Genomic DNA, 17707 nt, shown 5'->3' with positions numbered 1-17707 from the left:
TTCTAGTGTTCTCTACTAGTGTTCACTACTAGTGTTCTCTACAGCCAGCTTACATTTGGTTCAGTGATAGTCAGTTTGTTCATTAATTTGCATAACATCTTACTTTGTATTCTGTAGAAAAAAGAGAAAAAAAAGAGCTGATCACCACATTTATTCATATTCTCATTGGTTATGTAATTTGTAAGTGAAATTATTGAAAGGTAAAGCCACGATTGCTTACCTCGGATTCCCCAGTTAACTGCACTGCTGCTGTCGTACTGGAAATAATCTGCACCCTGGGGCTGAAAGAGACAGACAACAAGAATAATTATTTTAGAGATATAAAAAAGTTATTGGTCTTTACTCTTGCTACGGGCTGGTTTGGGTCCACACAGGATCCATTTACAACACCCACATCCTGTGACAACCCCCCGCCCCCATCAGGGAACTCACCCTGTGCAGTCCGTTCCTGCCATAGCCTGGCAACGAGGCTGACTTGGAGATGAAGGAGTCTGAAAGAGAAGAAACACAAGCATCCCAGCCGTTCAGCTTGGGACCTGACCCATACACTGCGTCCCAGCAGAACACCGCAGCACGACTCAGTAGAAACACTGTGAGGGATGGGCAAGCAGCAATCTCTAACCGATTGCAAATGCAAGGCGATATAAGAGACAGCAGGGGGCGCTAACAGCAAACACAATGGAGAAGCCCTCTGTGATTTTCATTTACAGGCAATGAAATTACAAAGCAATGTCAAAGCCTGGAATATTATGTACTGGATATTGCATTATTACATTGTTTTACAAAAAAGTATGAAAATGTGTTCCGGACAAGAGCGTCTGCTAAATGAATAAAATGTAAGAATGCCCCCCTCTACGATGCAACATGCACACTTTATAATCCTTGTGTAAACAATCATTAGGATAATTGATCTCAGGCTCTTGAAATGGCATTTGTTATCAATGTAATGACCATTGTCCCAGACAGAGAACAATCACAGGGTCAAAGAGGAATGACTCAATCAATGTCAGTGAGGTAAAGTACTTCAGTAAAAATACTTCAATGTACTGCTTAAGTCGTATTTGTAATTTACTATACTATTGATATTTTTGACAACTTCTACTTTTACTTCACTACATTCCTAAAGAAAATTATGTACTTCTTACTCCCATACATTTTCCCTGACACCCAAATGTACTCGTTATGCTTAGCAGGACAGGACAATTGTCTAATTCACACACTTATCAGAGATCCTCACTGAACTTCTGGAAAGAGTTTGCTGCAATGAAAGTAAAGGGGCTGAATAATTTTGCACGCCCAATTTTTCAGTTTTTGATTTGTTAAAAAGTTTGAAATATCCAATAAATGTCGTTCCACTTCATGATTGTGTCCCACTTGTTGTTGATTCTTCACAAAAAAATACAGTTTTATATCTTTATGTTTGAAGCCTGAAATGTGGCAAAAGGTCGCAAAGTTCAAGGGGGCCGAATACTTTCGCAAGGCACTGTACAGTAGGGCACTGATGCACCTCACTCACCACTGTCTGTACTGTAGTGGGATCTGGTGGGAGCTGAAAAGAGAGAGAGCGAGATAGGAACAGAAGAAGAGAGAGAGAGAGATAGGAACGGAAGGAGAGAGAGAGAGAGAGAGAGAGTATGAAGAAAAAGAGAAGAGAGACAGAAGAGAGAAAGAGAGGAGAGAGGAAGAAAGAAAGAATGAAAAAGAATGAAAAAGAGAGAGAGAGACACATAGTTAGATACAGCCTCTGCCTGTACAAATGCACGGTTAAGTGTTCTCATCTGGTCTCATAAAGCTCCTATAATGGTTTCTCATCAGAGCCTTGAAACTAAAGACCTTCCTGATACAATCAGTCTTGAATCCAGGGTCATGACAGTGATGAAAGATACCAAACACACAGCAGCTGTGGTTCACAAGTTTTAGCGAAGCTGTAGAGCACTTTACAACACGGGTGATGGAGCGAAGGAAGAAGTCTACAGGGACATTAGATAACACTGTTTGTCTTAGTGAGGCGTAAGACGTATAACAAAGACGAACAAGAGATATACAACAATGAGAACTGAAATGACAGTAGGTTAACTTCATCTTAAACAAGACATCTCAGTCTTACCCCCCCGAAAAACACGCGTATTTGTCTTTTCCGACTAGTTCTGACTTTGCTGATAACTACTTTATCAAGGAACTGACTACGACTGTGATATGTGGTTGTCTCACCTAGCTATCTGAAGATGAATTCACTAACCGTAAATAGTTCTGGATTGGAGCATCTGCTAAATGACAAAAAATGTCAACGTAGATGTGTCACGCCCTGGTCTTAGTATTCTGTGTTCTCTTTATTGTTTTGGTTCGGCCAGGGTGTGACATGGGTGATTTATGTGGTTTGTTTTGTCTAGGGGTTTTGTAGTTTATGGGATTGTGTTTAGTTAAGTTTTCTAGGTAAGTCTATGGTGTCTGGAGTGGTTCTCAATCAGAGGCAGGTGTTTATCGTTGTCTCTGATTGGGAACCATATTTAGGCAGCCATATTCTTTAGGTCTCTTGTGGGTGATTGTTCCTGTCTCTGTGTTTTGCACCAGTTAGGACTGTTTTCGGTTTTCCACGGTTTCTTATTTTGTATTATACATCGTTCAAGTTATCGTCTTTATTAAAGATGTCTATAAATAACCACGCTGCATTTTGGTCCTCCGATCCTTCTCGCCTCTCCTCTTCAGATGAAGAGGAGGACGCCCGTGACAGAATCACCCACCAACCAAGGACCAAACGGCGTGGTAACAGACGGCGACAGCAGCAACAACAGCGGCCAGCATCACAGGACTCCTGGACATGGGAGGAGATTTTGAACAGAGAGGGACCCTGGGCACAGGCTGGGGAATATCGCCGCCCCAAAGCAGAGCTAGAGGCAGCGAAAGCTGGTCGGCGGCGATATGAGGAGGCAGCACGGAAGCGCGACAGGTACAAGAGGCAGCCCCCCAAAAATGTTGGGGCACACGAGGTGTGGGGCTAAGCCAGGTAGCAGACCTGAGCTCACTCCTTGTGCTTATTATAAGCAGCGCGTTACTGGTCAGGCACCGTGTTATGCGGTTAAGCGCACAGTGTCGCCAGTACGTGCCCATAGCCCGGTCCGCTATAGGGCAGCCCCCGAAAGTATAATGCGAGTGTGGGCATCGAGCCAGGGCGTATGGTGCCTGCTCAGCGTGTCTGGTCGTCGGTACGCAGTTTTGGTCCAGGGTATCCTGCGCCGGCTCTGCGTACTGTGTCTCCGGGGCACTGGGAGGGTGCAGTGTGTCCTATGCCTGCGCTCCGCTCGTGTCGGGCAAATGTGGGAGTGGAGCCTAAGGGAGAGGTGCGCGTAGTAGGCACTAGATCTCCCGTGCTTACCCACAGCCCGGTTCAACCTGTGCCTGCACTCTGGAGGGTCCGGGCTAGAGTAGTGATGCAGCCTGGGGGAGTGGTGCCAAGGCTGCGCACCAGAGCTCCAGTGCTCCCCCACAGCCCGGTCCTTCAGGTGCCTCCCCCTAACACCAGGCCTTCTGGAGGTCTCCCCAGCCTGGTGGGTCCTGTGGCAGCCCCACGCACCATGCTGTCTCTGTCTCCTCCCTACAGGTGTTCCCGCCTGCCCGGCGCCGCCAGAGTCTCCCGTCTGCCCGGAGCCGCCAGTCAGCATGGAGCAGCCAAGATCCGCCAGTCAGCCAGGATCTGCCAGATCCGCCAGTCAGCCAGGATCTGCCAGATCCGCCAGTCAGCCAGGATCTGCCAGATCCGCCAGTCAGCCAGCCATGAATAACCGTTGCATCAACATACAGATGTCCTTCTGCTCTAACAGCTGCTCTCCCCACAGCATGTGTCTGTATATCAAAGTCCAAAATAGCCCCCTATTCCTCATATAGCGCCATGTGACCTGTGACCTCACAATATAGGGAAACGGGTGCCGTTTTGGGACGGACCCCCAGCGGTCAGGTTAAACACCCAGATCAATGGCTCCTTCAGAAAGCTTTCATGTGCATTACATCAGTCAATGTGTCTGGCTGGTGCTGGTGCTGGTCCTGGTGCTGGTCCTGGTGCTGGTGCTGGTCCTGGTGCTGGTCCTGGTGCTGGTCCTGGTGCTGGTCCTGGTCCTGGTGCTGGTCCTGGTGCTGGTCCTGGTGCTGGTGCTGGTCCTGGTGCTGGTCCTGGTGCTGGTCCTGGTGCTGGTCCTGGTCCTGGTGCTGGTCCTGGTGCTGGTCCTGGTCCTGGTGCTGGTCCTGGTGCTGGTGCTGGTCCTGGTCCTGGTCCTGGTCCTGGTCCTGTTCTCACTTTCCCCAAAGACACAACATCCATGAAACATGGCGGAAGCTTTAATGAGTCATCAATAAAACAGGCAGAGGGACATGCAGGAGGTGGCTACAACTGGAGTGGAGCTGTGGGGGAAGTCGTATGTACGCCCTACATAATACACATTCCCCCTCTGCATCTCTCTGTCTCTCTCTCTGTCTCACTCTCTCTGTCTCTCTCTCTCTGTCTCTCTCTCTCTGTCTCTCTCTCTCTGTCTCTCTCTCTCTGTCTCTCTCTCTCTCTCTCTCTGTCTCTCTCTCTCTCTCTGTCTCTCTCTCTCTGTCTGTCTCTCTCTCTCTCTCTCTCTCTCTCTCTGTCTCTGTCTCATTTCCCCACCTTAACATGCAAACAGGCACTTAATGTGATGAGTACGGAGGAGGGAGGAGGATCAATGTAAGTGTACACATCCTCCATCAGAGCAGTCTGAAACACATGACTAGTCTCAGCTCTATGAGGCTGTGGACTGATTGACAGACATAGTATCTATCTCCAGCAATAAATAATTTCCTTCTTCTCTACTCTCTGCCCTACTCTCTGCTCTACTCTCTGCTCTAAACTCTACTCTCTACTCTCTGCTCTACTCTCTGCTCTCTGCCCTACTCTCTGCCCTACTCTCTGCTCTACTCTCTGCTCTACTCTCTGCTCTAAACTCTACTCTCTGCTCTAAACTCTACTCTCTGCTCCCTGCTCTAAACTCTACTCTCTGCTCCCTGCTCTACTCTCTGCTCTCTGCTCTACTCTCTGCTCCCTGCTCTACTCTCTGCTCTACTCTCTGCTCTCTGCTCTACTCCCTGCTCTACTCTCTGCTCTAAACTCTACTCTCTGCTCCCTGCTCTACTCTCTGCTCTAAACTCTACTCTCTGCTCTACTCTCTGATCTGCTCTCTGCTCCCTGCTCTACTCTCTGCTCTAAACTCTACTCTCTGCTCTCTACCCTACTCTCTGCTCTGCTCTCTGCTCCCTACCCTACTCCCTGCTCTACTCTCTGCCCTACTCTCTGCTCTGCTCCCTGCCCTACTCCCTGCTCTGCTCTCTGCTCCCTTCTCTGCTCTCTGCTTTACTCTCTGCTCTGCTCTCTGCCCTACTCTCTGCCCTACTCTCTGCTCCCTGCTCTGCTCTCTGCTCCTTGCTCTACTCTCTGCTCCCTGCTCTGCTCTCTGCTCCTTGCTCTACTCTCTACTCTCTGCTCCCTGCTCTGCTCTACTCTCTGCTCTCTGCCCTACTCTCTGCTCTCTACTCTCTGCCCTACTCTCTGCTCTACTCTCTGCTCTGCTCTGCTCTACTCTCTGCTCTACTCTCTGATCTGCTCTCAGCTCCTTGCTCTACTCTCTGCTCCCTGCCCTACTCCCTGCTCTACTCTCTGCTCCCTGCTCTACTATCTGCTCTATGCTCTATCCCCCACTGTGCTGCCAGTGTAGAGGGGGTCACAATGTGTAGAGGGGGGGGTCTGGGATATCCCCCCCCACTGTGCTGCCAGTGTAGAGGGGGTCTGGGATATCCCCCACTGTGCTTCCAGTGTAGAGGGGGGGGTCTGGGATATCCCCACTGTGCTGCCAGTGTAGAGGGGGGGGTCTGGGATATCCCCCACTGTGCTGCCAGTGTAGAGGTGGTGTAGAGGGGGTCTGGGATATCCCCACTGTGCTGCCAGTGTAGAGGGGGTGTAGAGGGGGTCTGGGATATCCCCCACTGTGCTGCCAGTGTAGAGGGGGTGTGGGATATCCCCCACTGTGCTGGTGTAGGTCATGGGATATCCCCCACTGTGCTGCCAGTGTAGAGGGGGTGTAGAGGGGTGTAGAGGGGTGTAGAGGGGGTCTGGGATATCCCCACTGTGCTGCCAGTGTAGAGGGGGTGTAGAGGGGGTCTGGGATATCCCCACTGTGCTGCCAGTGTAGAGGGGGTGTAGAGGGGTCTGGGATATCCCCACTGTGCTGCCAGTGTAGAGGGGGTGTAGAGGGGGTCTGGGATATCCCCCACTGTGCTGCCAGTGTAGAGGGGGTCTGGGATATCCCCACTGTGCTGCCAGTGTAGAGGGGGTGTAGAGGGGGTCTGGGATATCCCCCACTGTGCTGCCAGTGTAGAGGTGGTATAGAGGGGGTCTGGGATATCCCCCACTGTGCTGCCAGTGTAGAGGGGGTGTAGAGGGGGTCTGGGATATCCCCCACTGTGCTGCCAGTGTAGAGGGGGCCTGGGATATCCCCCACTGTGCTTCCAGTGTAGAGGGGGTCTGGGATATATCCCCACTGTGCTGCCAGTGTAGAGGGGGTCTGGGATATCCCCACTGTGCTGCCAGTGTAGAGGGGGTGTAGAGGGGGTCTGGGATATCCCCACTGTGCTGCCAGTGTAGAGGGGGTCTGGGATATCCCCACTGTGCTGCCAGTGTAGAGGGGGTGTAGAGGGGGTCTGGGATATCCCCCACTGTGCTGCCAGTGTAGAGGTGGTATAGAGGGGGTCTGGGATATCCCCACTGTGCTGCCAGTGTAGAGGGGGTGTAGAGGGGGTCTGGGATATCCCCCACTGTGCTGCCAGTATAGAGGGGGTCTGGGATATCCCCCACTGTGCTTCCAGTGTAGAGGGGGTCTGGGATATCCCCCACTGTGCTGCCAGTGTAGAGGGGGTCTGGGATATCCCCCACTGTGCTGCCAGTGTAGAGGGGGTCTGGGATATCCCCCAGCCCTATCTCAGCTGGAGCTGGGTGCTCTGTCTCTCCCTGGGTTCCCCTGACTAATCTATTAACAGTAGGAGAGGAAAGCACACAGGAACACCTGACAACATCACCCCCCCCCTCTATCTCTCTCTTTCGTTCTCTTCTCCCCGTCAGTGTGTGATCCTCCAGTGTCTGGGTACAGAGACAACCATCACAGTCACAGGGATGGAATCTCTGACCACATATCAAGTCTGGCAACCCTGAGGGGGATCTCATATCGCAACAACATCCCTCTCACTTGAATTTATACACCATCTGGCAACCCTCACCATCTGGCAACCCTCACCATCTGGCAACCCTCACCATCTGGCAACCCTCACCATCTGGCAAGGTCTCAAAATATTTCAGCAATACGCAGCTACATACAGTATGTGATGGTACATAGATGGTTGATGTAGATTACATGGAGTGCGTCCCAAATGGGAACCTATTCACTACATAGTGCACCGGCCCTGGTCAAAAGTAGTGCACTATAAAGGGAATAGGGATTCATCTGTAATACATCTGGATCGTCAAGACAGCGCTGAGTCATTATGGACCGGCTCCTCTTATAACAACATTCGTCGATCAGTCAGCCCATCAGAGGCTGAGATTAAACTCATCCCTCATCTCTCTCTGTCTGTCTCAGACTCCTGACGCTCTACTCTCCTCTCACCTCCACACTGCTGCTGAGGAGCTAGCTCAGGGCAGACAGACAGACAGACAGACAGACAGACAGACAGACAGGCAGATAGGCAGACAGACAGACAGACAGGCAGACAGACAGACAGACAGATTTCCTGCAGCGCTATTGGTCTTTGTGCGAGGTTTTATTTCTTAACCTTTATTTAACCTTTAAGAACAAATTGTTATTTTACAATGACGGCCTACCAAAAGGCCTCCTACGGGACGGGGGCCTGGGATTACAAAATAAAAAATAAATACAATATAAATATAGGATGAAACACACATCACGACAAGAGAGACAGCACAACATGACATAAAGAGAGACCTAAGACAACAACACAACATGGCAGCAACACAACATGACAACAACATGGCAGCAACACAACATGGTAGCAACACAACATGGCAGCAGCACAACATGACAACAGCACAAAACAGGGTGCAAACATTGTTGGGCACAGACAACAGCACAAAGGGCAGAGGGTAGAGACAACAGTACATCACGTGAAGCAGCCACAACTGTCAGTAAGAGTGTCCATGATTGAGTCTTTGAATGAAGAGATGGAGATAAAACTGTCCAGTTTGAGTGTTTGTTGCAGCTTGTTCCAGTCGCTAGCTGCAGAGAACTGAAAAGAGGAGCGACCCAGAGATGTGTGTTTTGGGGACCTTTAACAGAACGTGTTGAAGCAGCAGACGCACCGTTCAGACACTCATCAGTACAACACAGGACATGCAACCAGAGTGTCTCTTCACAGTCCCCAGGTCCAGAACAGAGGCTGGGAAACACACAGTTCAGACACTCATCAGTACAACACAGGACATACAACCAGAGTGTCTCTTCACAGTCCCCAGGTCCAGAACAGAGGCTGGGAAACACACCGTTCAGACACTCATCAGTACAACACAGGACATGCAACCAGAGTGTCTCTTCACAGTCCCCAGGTCCAGAACAGAGGCTGGGAAACACACAGTTCAGACACTCATCAGTACAACACAGGACATACAACCAGAGTGTCTCTTCACAGTCCCCAGGTCCAGAACAGAGGCTGGGAAACACACAGTTCAGACACTCATCAGTACAACACAGGACATACAACCAGAGTGTCTCTTCACAGTCCCCAGGTCCAGAACAGAGGCTGGGAAACACACAGTTCAGACACTCATCAGTACAACACAGGACATACAACCAGAGTGTCTCTTCACAGTCCCCAGGTCCAGAACAGAGGCTGGGAAACACACAGTTCAGACACTCATCAGTACAACACAGGACATACAACCAGAGTGTCTCTTCACAGTCCCCAGGTCCAGAACAGAGGCTGGGAAACACACAGTTCAGACACTCATCAGTACAACACAGGACATACAACCAGAGTGTCTCTTCACAGTCCCCAGGTCCAGAACAGAGGCTGGGAAACACACAGTTCAGACACTCATCAGTACAACACAGGACATACAACCAGAGTGTCTCTTCACAGTCCCCAGGTCCAGAACAGAGGCTGGGAAACACACAGTTCAGACACTCATCAGTACAACACAGGACATACAACCAGAGTGTCTCTTCACAGTCCCCAGGTCCAGAACAGAGGCTGGGAAACACACAGTTCAGACACTCATCAGTACAACACAGGACATACAACCAGAGTGTCTCTTCACAGTCCCCAGGTCCAGAACAGAGGCTGGGAAACACACAGTTCAGACACTCATCAGTACAACACAGGACATGCAACCAGAGTGTCTCTTCACAGTCCCCAGGTCCAGAACAGAGGCTGGGAAACACACAGTTCAGACACTCATCAGTACAACACAGGACATGCAACCAGAGTGTCTTCACAGTCCCCAGGTCCAGAACAGAGGCTGGGAAACACACAGTTCAGACACCCATCAGTACAACACAGGACATGCAACCAGAGTGTCTCTTCACAGTCCCCAGGTCCAGAACAGAGGCTGGGAAACACACAGTTCAGACACTCATCAGTACAACACAGGACATGCAACCAGAGTGTCTCTTCACAGTCCCCAGGTCCAGAACAGAGGCTGGGAAACACACAGTTCAGACACTCATCAGTACAACACAGGACATGCAACCAGAGTGTCTCTTCACAGTCCCCAGGTCCAGAACAGAGGCTGGGAAACACACAGTTCAGACACTCATCAGTACAACACAGGACATGCAACCAGAGTGTCTCTTCACAGTCCCCAGGTCCAGAACAGAGGCTGGGAAACACACAGTTCAGACACTCATCAGTACAACACAGGACATGCAACCAGAGTGTCTCTTCACAGTCCCCAGGTCCAGAACAGAGGCTGGGAAACGCACAGTATTAAATAGAGCCATGACATGGAACTCATAACCCAGGTAACATGACTACATAGAACTCTGCAACCCAGGTAACATGACTGGAACTCTCTGGTAACCCAGGTAACATGACTCATGGAACCTCTGGTAACCCAGGTAACATGACTACTGAACTCTCTGGAACCCAGGTAACATGACTACATGGAACTTAAAGGTAACATGACTACATGGAACTCTCTGGTAACCCAGGTAACATGACTACATAGAACTCTCTGGTAACCCAGGTAACATGACTACATAGAACTCTCTGGTAACCCAGGTAACATGACTACATAGAACTCTCTGGTAACCCAGGTAACATGACTACATAGAACTCTCTGGTAACCCAGGTAACATGACTACATAGAACTCTCTGGTAACCCAGGTAACATGACTACATGGAGCTCTCTGGTAACCCAGGTAACATGACTACATGGAACTCTCTGGTAACCCAGGTAACATGACTACATGGAACTCTCTGGTAACTCAGGTAACATGAGTACATGGAACTCTCTGGTAACCCAGGTAACATGACTACATAGAACTCTCTGGTAACCCAGGTAACATGACTACATAGAACTCTCTGGTAACCCAGGTAACTCAAGCTAGAAATAAAAACAGCCTAAAGCACGACAGGGACTGTGAAGAGACACACAGATGTTTTGATGCATTTTCTATTGTATTGTGCATTGTATAATTTATTGTATTATGTATGTGATGCGTGGGTTGGGGTACGACTGTGATATGTGGTTGTCTTGCCTGGCTATCTTAAGATGAAGGCACTAGCTGTGGATCTCTCTGGAAGGCAGCGTCTGCTGAACGGCTTGTATATTTAGCTACAGTATGTATTGTATCTGTTGTGTTGTTTCCTGTTTGGACACTAGGAAGAGGAGGCGCTGCCTCGGCAGCAGCTGACTGGGGATCCTAATAAATACTATTTCTATAACAGTAAGATGATCCATCACGCCTCAATACTTGTGTCCGTGTGGATAAAAGGATGGACTGGGGTTTAGCACCATGGATGGTGGTGGGATGGACTGGGGTTTAGCACCATGGATGGTGGTGGGATGTCTTACATCCGTTAACAGTGTTGCCGTAGCCCACATTGTGCAGGGCCTCTTTGCTGCCACTGCGGGAGTTGGTGCGGGAGTTGGTGCGGGAGTTCCGTGCGCTGCTCCACGGGTCATTGTCATAGGAACCAGACCTGGCTTTCATCTCCTCCTTCAGAATCATACGGCCTATACCACCTTGGAGCTAGGGAAGAGAAGGAGAGGAGAGGGAGAGGGAGAGAGAGAGAGAAAGAGAGAGAGAGAGAGAAAGAGGGAGAGAAGGAGAGAGAGAGAGAGAGAGAGGGAGAGAAGGAGAGAGAGAGAGAGGGAGAGAGAGAGAGAGAGAGAGGAGAGAGAGAGAGAGAGAGAGAGAGAGAGAGAGAGAGAGAGAGAGAGAGAGAGAGAGAGAGAGAGAGAGAGAGAGAGAGAGAGAGAGGAGAGGAGAGGATAGGAGAGAGAGAGAGAGAGAGGGAGAGAAGGAGAGAGAGAAAGAGGGAGAGAAGGAGAGAGAGAGATAGAACATGGAGAAGCAGGTGTAAGACAGACAGACAGACAGACAGACAGACAGACAGACAGACAGACAGACAGACAGATGGAGAGGAGAGAGAGAGAGAGAAATAGAGAGAGGTAGGGGGAAGAGAAGGAGAGAAGGAGAGAGAGAGAAAGAGAGAAGGAAAGAGAGAGAGGAGAAGGAAGGGAGAAGAGAGAGAGAGAGAAGAGAGAGAGAGAGAAATAGAGAGAGGGGGGGGAAGAGAGAGAGAGAGAGGAGAGAGAGAGAGAGAAATAGAGAGAGGGAGGGGGAAGAGAGAGAGAGAGAAGGAGAGAGAGAGAGAGAAATAGAGAGAGGGAGGGGGAAGAGAGAGAGAGAGAAGGAGAGAGAGAGAGAGAAATAGAGAGAGGGAGGGGGAAGAGAGAGAGAGAGAAGGAGAGAGAGAGAGAGAAATAGAGAGAGGGAGGGGGAAGAGAAGGAGAGAGAGAGAAAGGAGACAAAGAAAGAGAACACATGAGCATATGGCTTGAGCAGAGCAACAGGGATAATGTCTGGGGATGAAGACTGTTTTGCCCTGTAGACCATATTCATTAAATATTTACAGCCATATCTTGCCAAAACAACAAATAAACAATGTTGAGTTGTGGTATTTCCTGAATTTTTCTGCATTTTGAATCTTTAAAGAAATAAAACATTCAGATAAATAAATAATTTATAGTACATTTAATATTGCAAAGATGGCTAATCAATGTTTCCTTTTCAGTGGTCCACACTCTCTCAGTCACAAATACAAATGAATAGTATTTTGAATAGCATATATTGTGTTATACTGACTCTGTTAAGACTTTGATTCAACCCATCCTCCTCTCCACCTGAGGAAAACCTCCGGGCACAAGTAGCTGAGATGAGACAGAGAGAGAGAGAAAAAGAAAGAAAGAAAGAAAGAATGAGAGAAAGGATAGAGAGGGAAATCACAACTACTGTTAAGACACAGCCTTTGAGAGAGAGAGTTGAAATACTCAAGGTTGCTACACACAGGAATTCTATGATGAGACATGCTCTCTTTAGTTCAAAAACATCTTGATCAATATATCAGTCAATTTCTCAATAACCCACTGAGCCAACAGTGAATCCTCTGGGTCCTTAGCAGCAGTACCTCTGGGAGAGGGAGTGTCGGGGTAGTGGTTAGACGGTACCTCTCGGAGAGGGAGTGTCGGGGTAGTGGTTAGACGGTACCTCTGGGAGAGGGAGTGTAGGGGTAGTGGTTAGACGGTACCTCTGAGAGAGGGAGTGTATGGGTAGTGGTTAGACGGTACCTCTGGGAAAGGGAGTGTAGGGGTAGTGGTTAGACAGTACCTCTGGGAGAGGGAGTGTAGGAGTAGAGGTTAGACGGTACCTCTGGGAGAGGGAGTGTAGCAGTAGTGGTTAGACGGTACCTCTGGGAGAGGGAGTGTATGGGTAGTGGTTAGACGGTACCTCTGGGAGAGGGAGTGTAGGGGTAGTGGTTAGGTACCTCTGGGAGAGGGAGTGTACCTCTGGGAGAGGTGGTTTGATGGGAGGGGAGTAGGGGTGGTTTAGACGGTACCTCTGGGAGAGGGGTAGTGGTTATGGGAGGGAGTGTATGGGTGTGGTTAGACTGTACCTCTGGGAGAGGGAGTGTAGGGGTAGTGGTTAGACTGTACCTCTGGGAGAGGGAGTGTAGGGGTAGTGGTTAGACGGTACCTCTGGGAGAGGGAGTGTAGGGTAGTGGTTAGACGGTACCTCTGGGAGAGGGAGTGTATGGGTAGTGGTTAGACGGTACCTCTGGGAGAGGGAGTGTATGGGTAGTGGTTAGACGGTACCTCTGGGAGAGGGAGTGTAGGGGTAGTGGTTAGACGGGACCTCTGGGAGAGGGAGTGTATGGGGTGGTTAGTCTGGGAGAGGGAGTGTAGCAGTAGTGGTTAGACGGTACCTCTGGGAGAGGGAGTGTAGGGGTAGTGGTTAGACTGTACCTCTGGGAGAGGGGTGTATGGGTAGTGGTTAGACTGTACCTCTGGGAGAGGGAGTGTAGGGGGTAGTGGTTAGGTTAGGGGTAGTGGTTAGACGGTACCTCTGGGAGAGGGAGTGTCGGGGTAGTGGTTAGACGGTACCTCTGGGAGAGGGAGTGTCGGGGTAGTGGTTAGACGGTACCTCTGGGAGAGGGAGTGTAGGGGTAGTGGTTAGACGGTACCTCTGGGAGAGTGAGTGTAGGGGTAGTAGTTAGACTGCTGGTGGTCGTGGTCAGGAGAGTACGAGTCAGGAAACTGGGAAGTCTGGAGGATGTTGTCGCTGGCTCTACTCTTAGTGGCCGAGTAGTTTGAATCATCTGTAGGGAGAGAACATGATGAGGTGAGAACACACACACATACACACACGTACACACATGTACACACACACCACTAATGATGGCAGGCAGCCTGAGAGAAAACCGTATTCCTCTCCCAGTAATGACTGATTGTCTAGCCGGTTTGTTTTGGTCTTAATGCAGAGAGTGAGGCAGAGAAGGGCAGAGAGTGAGGCAGAGAAGGGCAGAGATGTGGTGGGGAATATTGCAGGGAGCTTCAGTCTAGTTAGTCTCTAAAAGAGGACTGTGACAGAGGATTTAGATTTAGAGAATCTGCAGCACCTGGTCTCACCTTACACAGATGACCTGGTACTGCTGCCTCACATTGAGGAGGGGTTACAGCAGCACCTAGATCACCTGCACAGGTTCTGTCAGACAGAGAGAGAGAGCTGGGGAGAGAGAGAGGTGGGGAGAGAGAGAGAGAAGAGAGAGAGAGAGAAGAGAGAGAGAGAGAGATGAAGAGAGAGGAAGAGAGAGAGAGATGAAGAGAGAGAGAGATGAAGAGAGAGATAGAGAGAGAGAGAGATGAAGAGATAGGAAGAGAGAGATGAAGAGAGAGAGAGATGAAGAGAGAGAGAGAGATGGAGAGAGAGATGAAGAGAGAGATGGAGATAGAGAGAGAGGAAGAGAGAGAGAAAGAGAGAGAGAGAGAGAGAGAGAGAGAGGAAGAGAGAGAGAGAGAGATGAAGAGAGATGAAGAGAGAGAGATGAAGAGAGAGAGATGAAGAGAGGGGAGGTAAAGAAGATGAAAGAGGAGATAGGTAGCGTTGATAATATCTGGTAAGTAAGTGGTCTGATAAAAATAGACTGCAGATAGGTAGACTGGCTCAGGTACTTACACAGAGGACAGTTGATCAAGGACAGTACAGAAGGATGAAGGGAGAGGGACTAGGAGAAGGAAGCCACATGTCGAAAATTGAGCGAGAGAGAGAGGGAGAGGCAGAGAGAGATGTATAGTGAGAGAGATAGAGAGATAATGAGAGACAGAGAGAGATAACGAGAGAGAGGTAGAGAGAGAGAGGGGCAGAGAGAGAGAGAGGCAGAGAGAGAGAGAGAGGCAGAGAGAGAGGCAGAGAGAGAGAGAGAGAGAGAGAGAGAGAGAGAGTCCTATAACTCATCATACCTCTGTCACCTCTCTGTTGATAGATGGCCCACCGGTACTCTGTGATTTCTATCTAGCTACCTCCGCACTGCCTCTGGTGGGGGCCGATTGCATTGCAAATCATGAGGTAGCAATAACAATTGCAGGGCAGGAGCACCATGTCGGAAGGCTGCGTGTCCCCATGGATTCAGAATCAGCTCTCAACATGTTGGACATTGAAACCAGTCTGGATCATTAGGTTCTGTGGAAGTGGTAGCCCCCTAGCCTAAGGCATGTGTCTCACTCTTAACACATTATAATTGTGTTAGGTGTGTGTGGCGTGGCCTACACACTGTACACGACAGCCTGCGTGCGTCCCTATTGTATCCAGAGACTTGAATGTATTATGAATGAAGATACTCTGTTTCTCCTCCTCACTCTGGTGTTGGAATGGGAAACGTGTTCAAACCATGTTACGTCTAGTGAACACAGAGACAGTGCAGCTCAATATGATGTCACAGAGACAGTGCTGCTCAATATGATGTCACAGAGACAGTGCTGCTCAATATGATGTCACAGAGACCGTGCTGCTCAATATGATGTCACAGAGACCGTGCTGCTCAATATGATGTCACAGAGACCGTGCAGCTCAATATGATGTCACAGAGACCGTGCAGCTCAATATGATGTCACAGAGACAGTGCTGCTCAATATGATGTCACAGAGACAGTGCTGCTCAATATGATGTCACAGAGACCGTGCTGCTCAATATGATGTCACAGAGACAGTGCTGCTCAATATGATGTCACAGAGACAGTGCTGCTCAATATGATGTCACAGAGACCGTGCAGCTCAATATGATGTCACAGAGACCATGCTGCTCAATATGATGTCACAGAGACCGTGCAGCTCAATATGATGTCACAGAGACCGTGCTGCTCAATATGATGTCACAGAGACCGTGCAGCTCAATATGATGTCACAGAGACCGTGCTGCTCAATATGATGTCACAGAGACCGTGCTGCTCAATATGATGTCACAGAGACCGTGCAGCTCAATATGATGTCACAGAGACCGTGCTGCTCAATATGATGTCACAGAGACCGTGCAGCTCAATATGATGTCACAGAGACCGTGCTGCTCAATATGATGTCACAGAGACCGTGCTGCTCAATATGATGTCACAGAGACAGTGCTGCTCAATATGATGTCACAGAGACCGTGCTGCTCAATATGATGTCACAGAGACAGTGCTGCTCAATATGATGTCACAGAGACCGTGCTGCTCAATATGATGTCACAGAGACCGTGCAGCTCAATATGATGTCACAGAGACCGTGCAGCTCAATATGATGTCACAGAGACCGTGCTGCTCAATACGATGTCACAGAGACAGTGCAGCTCAATATGATGTCACAGAGACCGTGCAGCTCAATATGATGTCACAGAGACCGTGCAGCTCAATATGATGTCACAAGAACATTCTTTTGCATCAATGCACGTACACAGACTTTGTCTGAGAGCACATGTGATAGTATCTGTTCAGACTGGCTCAACAACTTGGTAGCGATGGCTTTTTGTGGAAGTAAATACTGTAGGCTGTGTTAATGCTGAAGCATATGATCCCTGAATGTCTCGGTAGTACGTGTGTTGCTACTGTATCTTAACAGAAAAACACCATAAGTCTGTAAAGTACACAAACATACAGGACAGTGAACAGTACTTATAGACTGACACAGACATACTCTCATGGTCAGCAATGCACCTTGGTGATCTGCACAACTACTCAACCATGAAACAGGGAAACTGATTAGGCCTATCTCTGAAGTCTAGAGGTAAAACAACTAGTTGACCTATCTCTGAAGTCTAGAGGTAAAACAACTAGTTGACCTATCTCTGAAGTCTAGAGGTAAAACAACTAGTTGACCTATCTCAATGAAGTCTAGAGGTAAAACAACTGATGTTGACCTATCTCTGAAGTCTAGAGGTAAAACAACTTTGTTGACCTATCTCTGAAGTCTAGAGGTAAAACAACTAGTTGACCTATCTCTGAAGTCTAGAGGTAAAACAACTAGTTGACCTATCTCTGAAGTCTAGAGGTAAAACAACATAAGTCTGTAAAGACCTATCTCTGAAGTCTAGAGGTAAAACAACTAGTTGACCTATCTCTGAAACTAGAGGTAAAACAACTAGTTGACCTATCTCTGAAGTCTAGAGGTAAAACAACTAGTTGACCTATCTCTGAAGTCTAGAGGTAAAACAACTAGTTGACCTATCTCTGAAGTCTAGAGGTAAAACAACTAGTTGACCTATCTCTGAAGTCTAGAGGTAAAACAACTAGTTGACCTATCTCTGAAGTCTAGAGGTAAAACAACTAGTTGACCTATCTCTGAAGTCTAGAGGTAAAACAACTAGTTGACCTATCTCTGAAGTCTAAAGGTAAAACAACTAGTTGACCTATCTCTGAAGTCTAGACACAGCCATTAATGTCTAAACCGCTGGCAACAAAAGTGAGTACACCCCTAAGTGAAAATGTCCAAATTGGGCCCAAGTAGCCATTTTCCCTCCCCGGTGTCATGTGACTCGTTAGTGTTACAAGGTCTCAGGTGTGAATGGGGAGCAGGTGTGTTAAATTTGGTCACTGGAAGTTCAACATGACACCTCATGGCAAAGAACTCTCTGAGGACTCAGAACTCTCTGCCCTACATAAAGAT

The 17707-nt window shown here is 48.8% G+C and overlaps 1 protein-coding gene across 1 annotated transcript in view; it reads right to left on the bottom strand.

The window, feature by feature from the left end:
* Window positions 1-17707, bottom strand: part of LOC112228282 (actin-binding LIM protein 3) — a 160625-nt gene that overhangs the window by 11467 nt on the left and 131451 nt on the right. Inside the window, exons 13-19 of the mRNA XM_042309618.1 lie at window positions 13759-13893; window positions 12384-12448; window positions 11087-11264; window positions 1517-1549; window positions 433-491; window positions 221-281; window positions 104-111 (exon numbers count right to left, since the gene is read on the bottom strand). Coding sequence (XP_042165552.1) covers window positions 104-111; window positions 221-281; window positions 433-491; window positions 1517-1549; window positions 11087-11264; window positions 12384-12448; window positions 13759-13893 — 539 coding nt within the window. The remainder of the gene's footprint in view (window positions 1-103; window positions 112-220; window positions 282-432; window positions 492-1516; window positions 1550-11086; window positions 11265-12383; window positions 12449-13758; window positions 13894-17707) is intronic.

The sequence above is a fragment of the Oncorhynchus tshawytscha genome, linkage group LG30 (genome assembly GCF_018296145.1).
Source record: "Oncorhynchus tshawytscha isolate Ot180627B linkage group LG30, Otsh_v2.0, whole genome shotgun sequence".
Taxonomy (NCBI): Eukaryota; Metazoa; Chordata; class Actinopteri; order Salmoniformes; family Salmonidae; genus Oncorhynchus; species Oncorhynchus tshawytscha.
The sequence above is the reverse complement of the archived record's forward strand: the minus strand, read 5'-3'. Positions and strand labels throughout refer to the sequence as shown.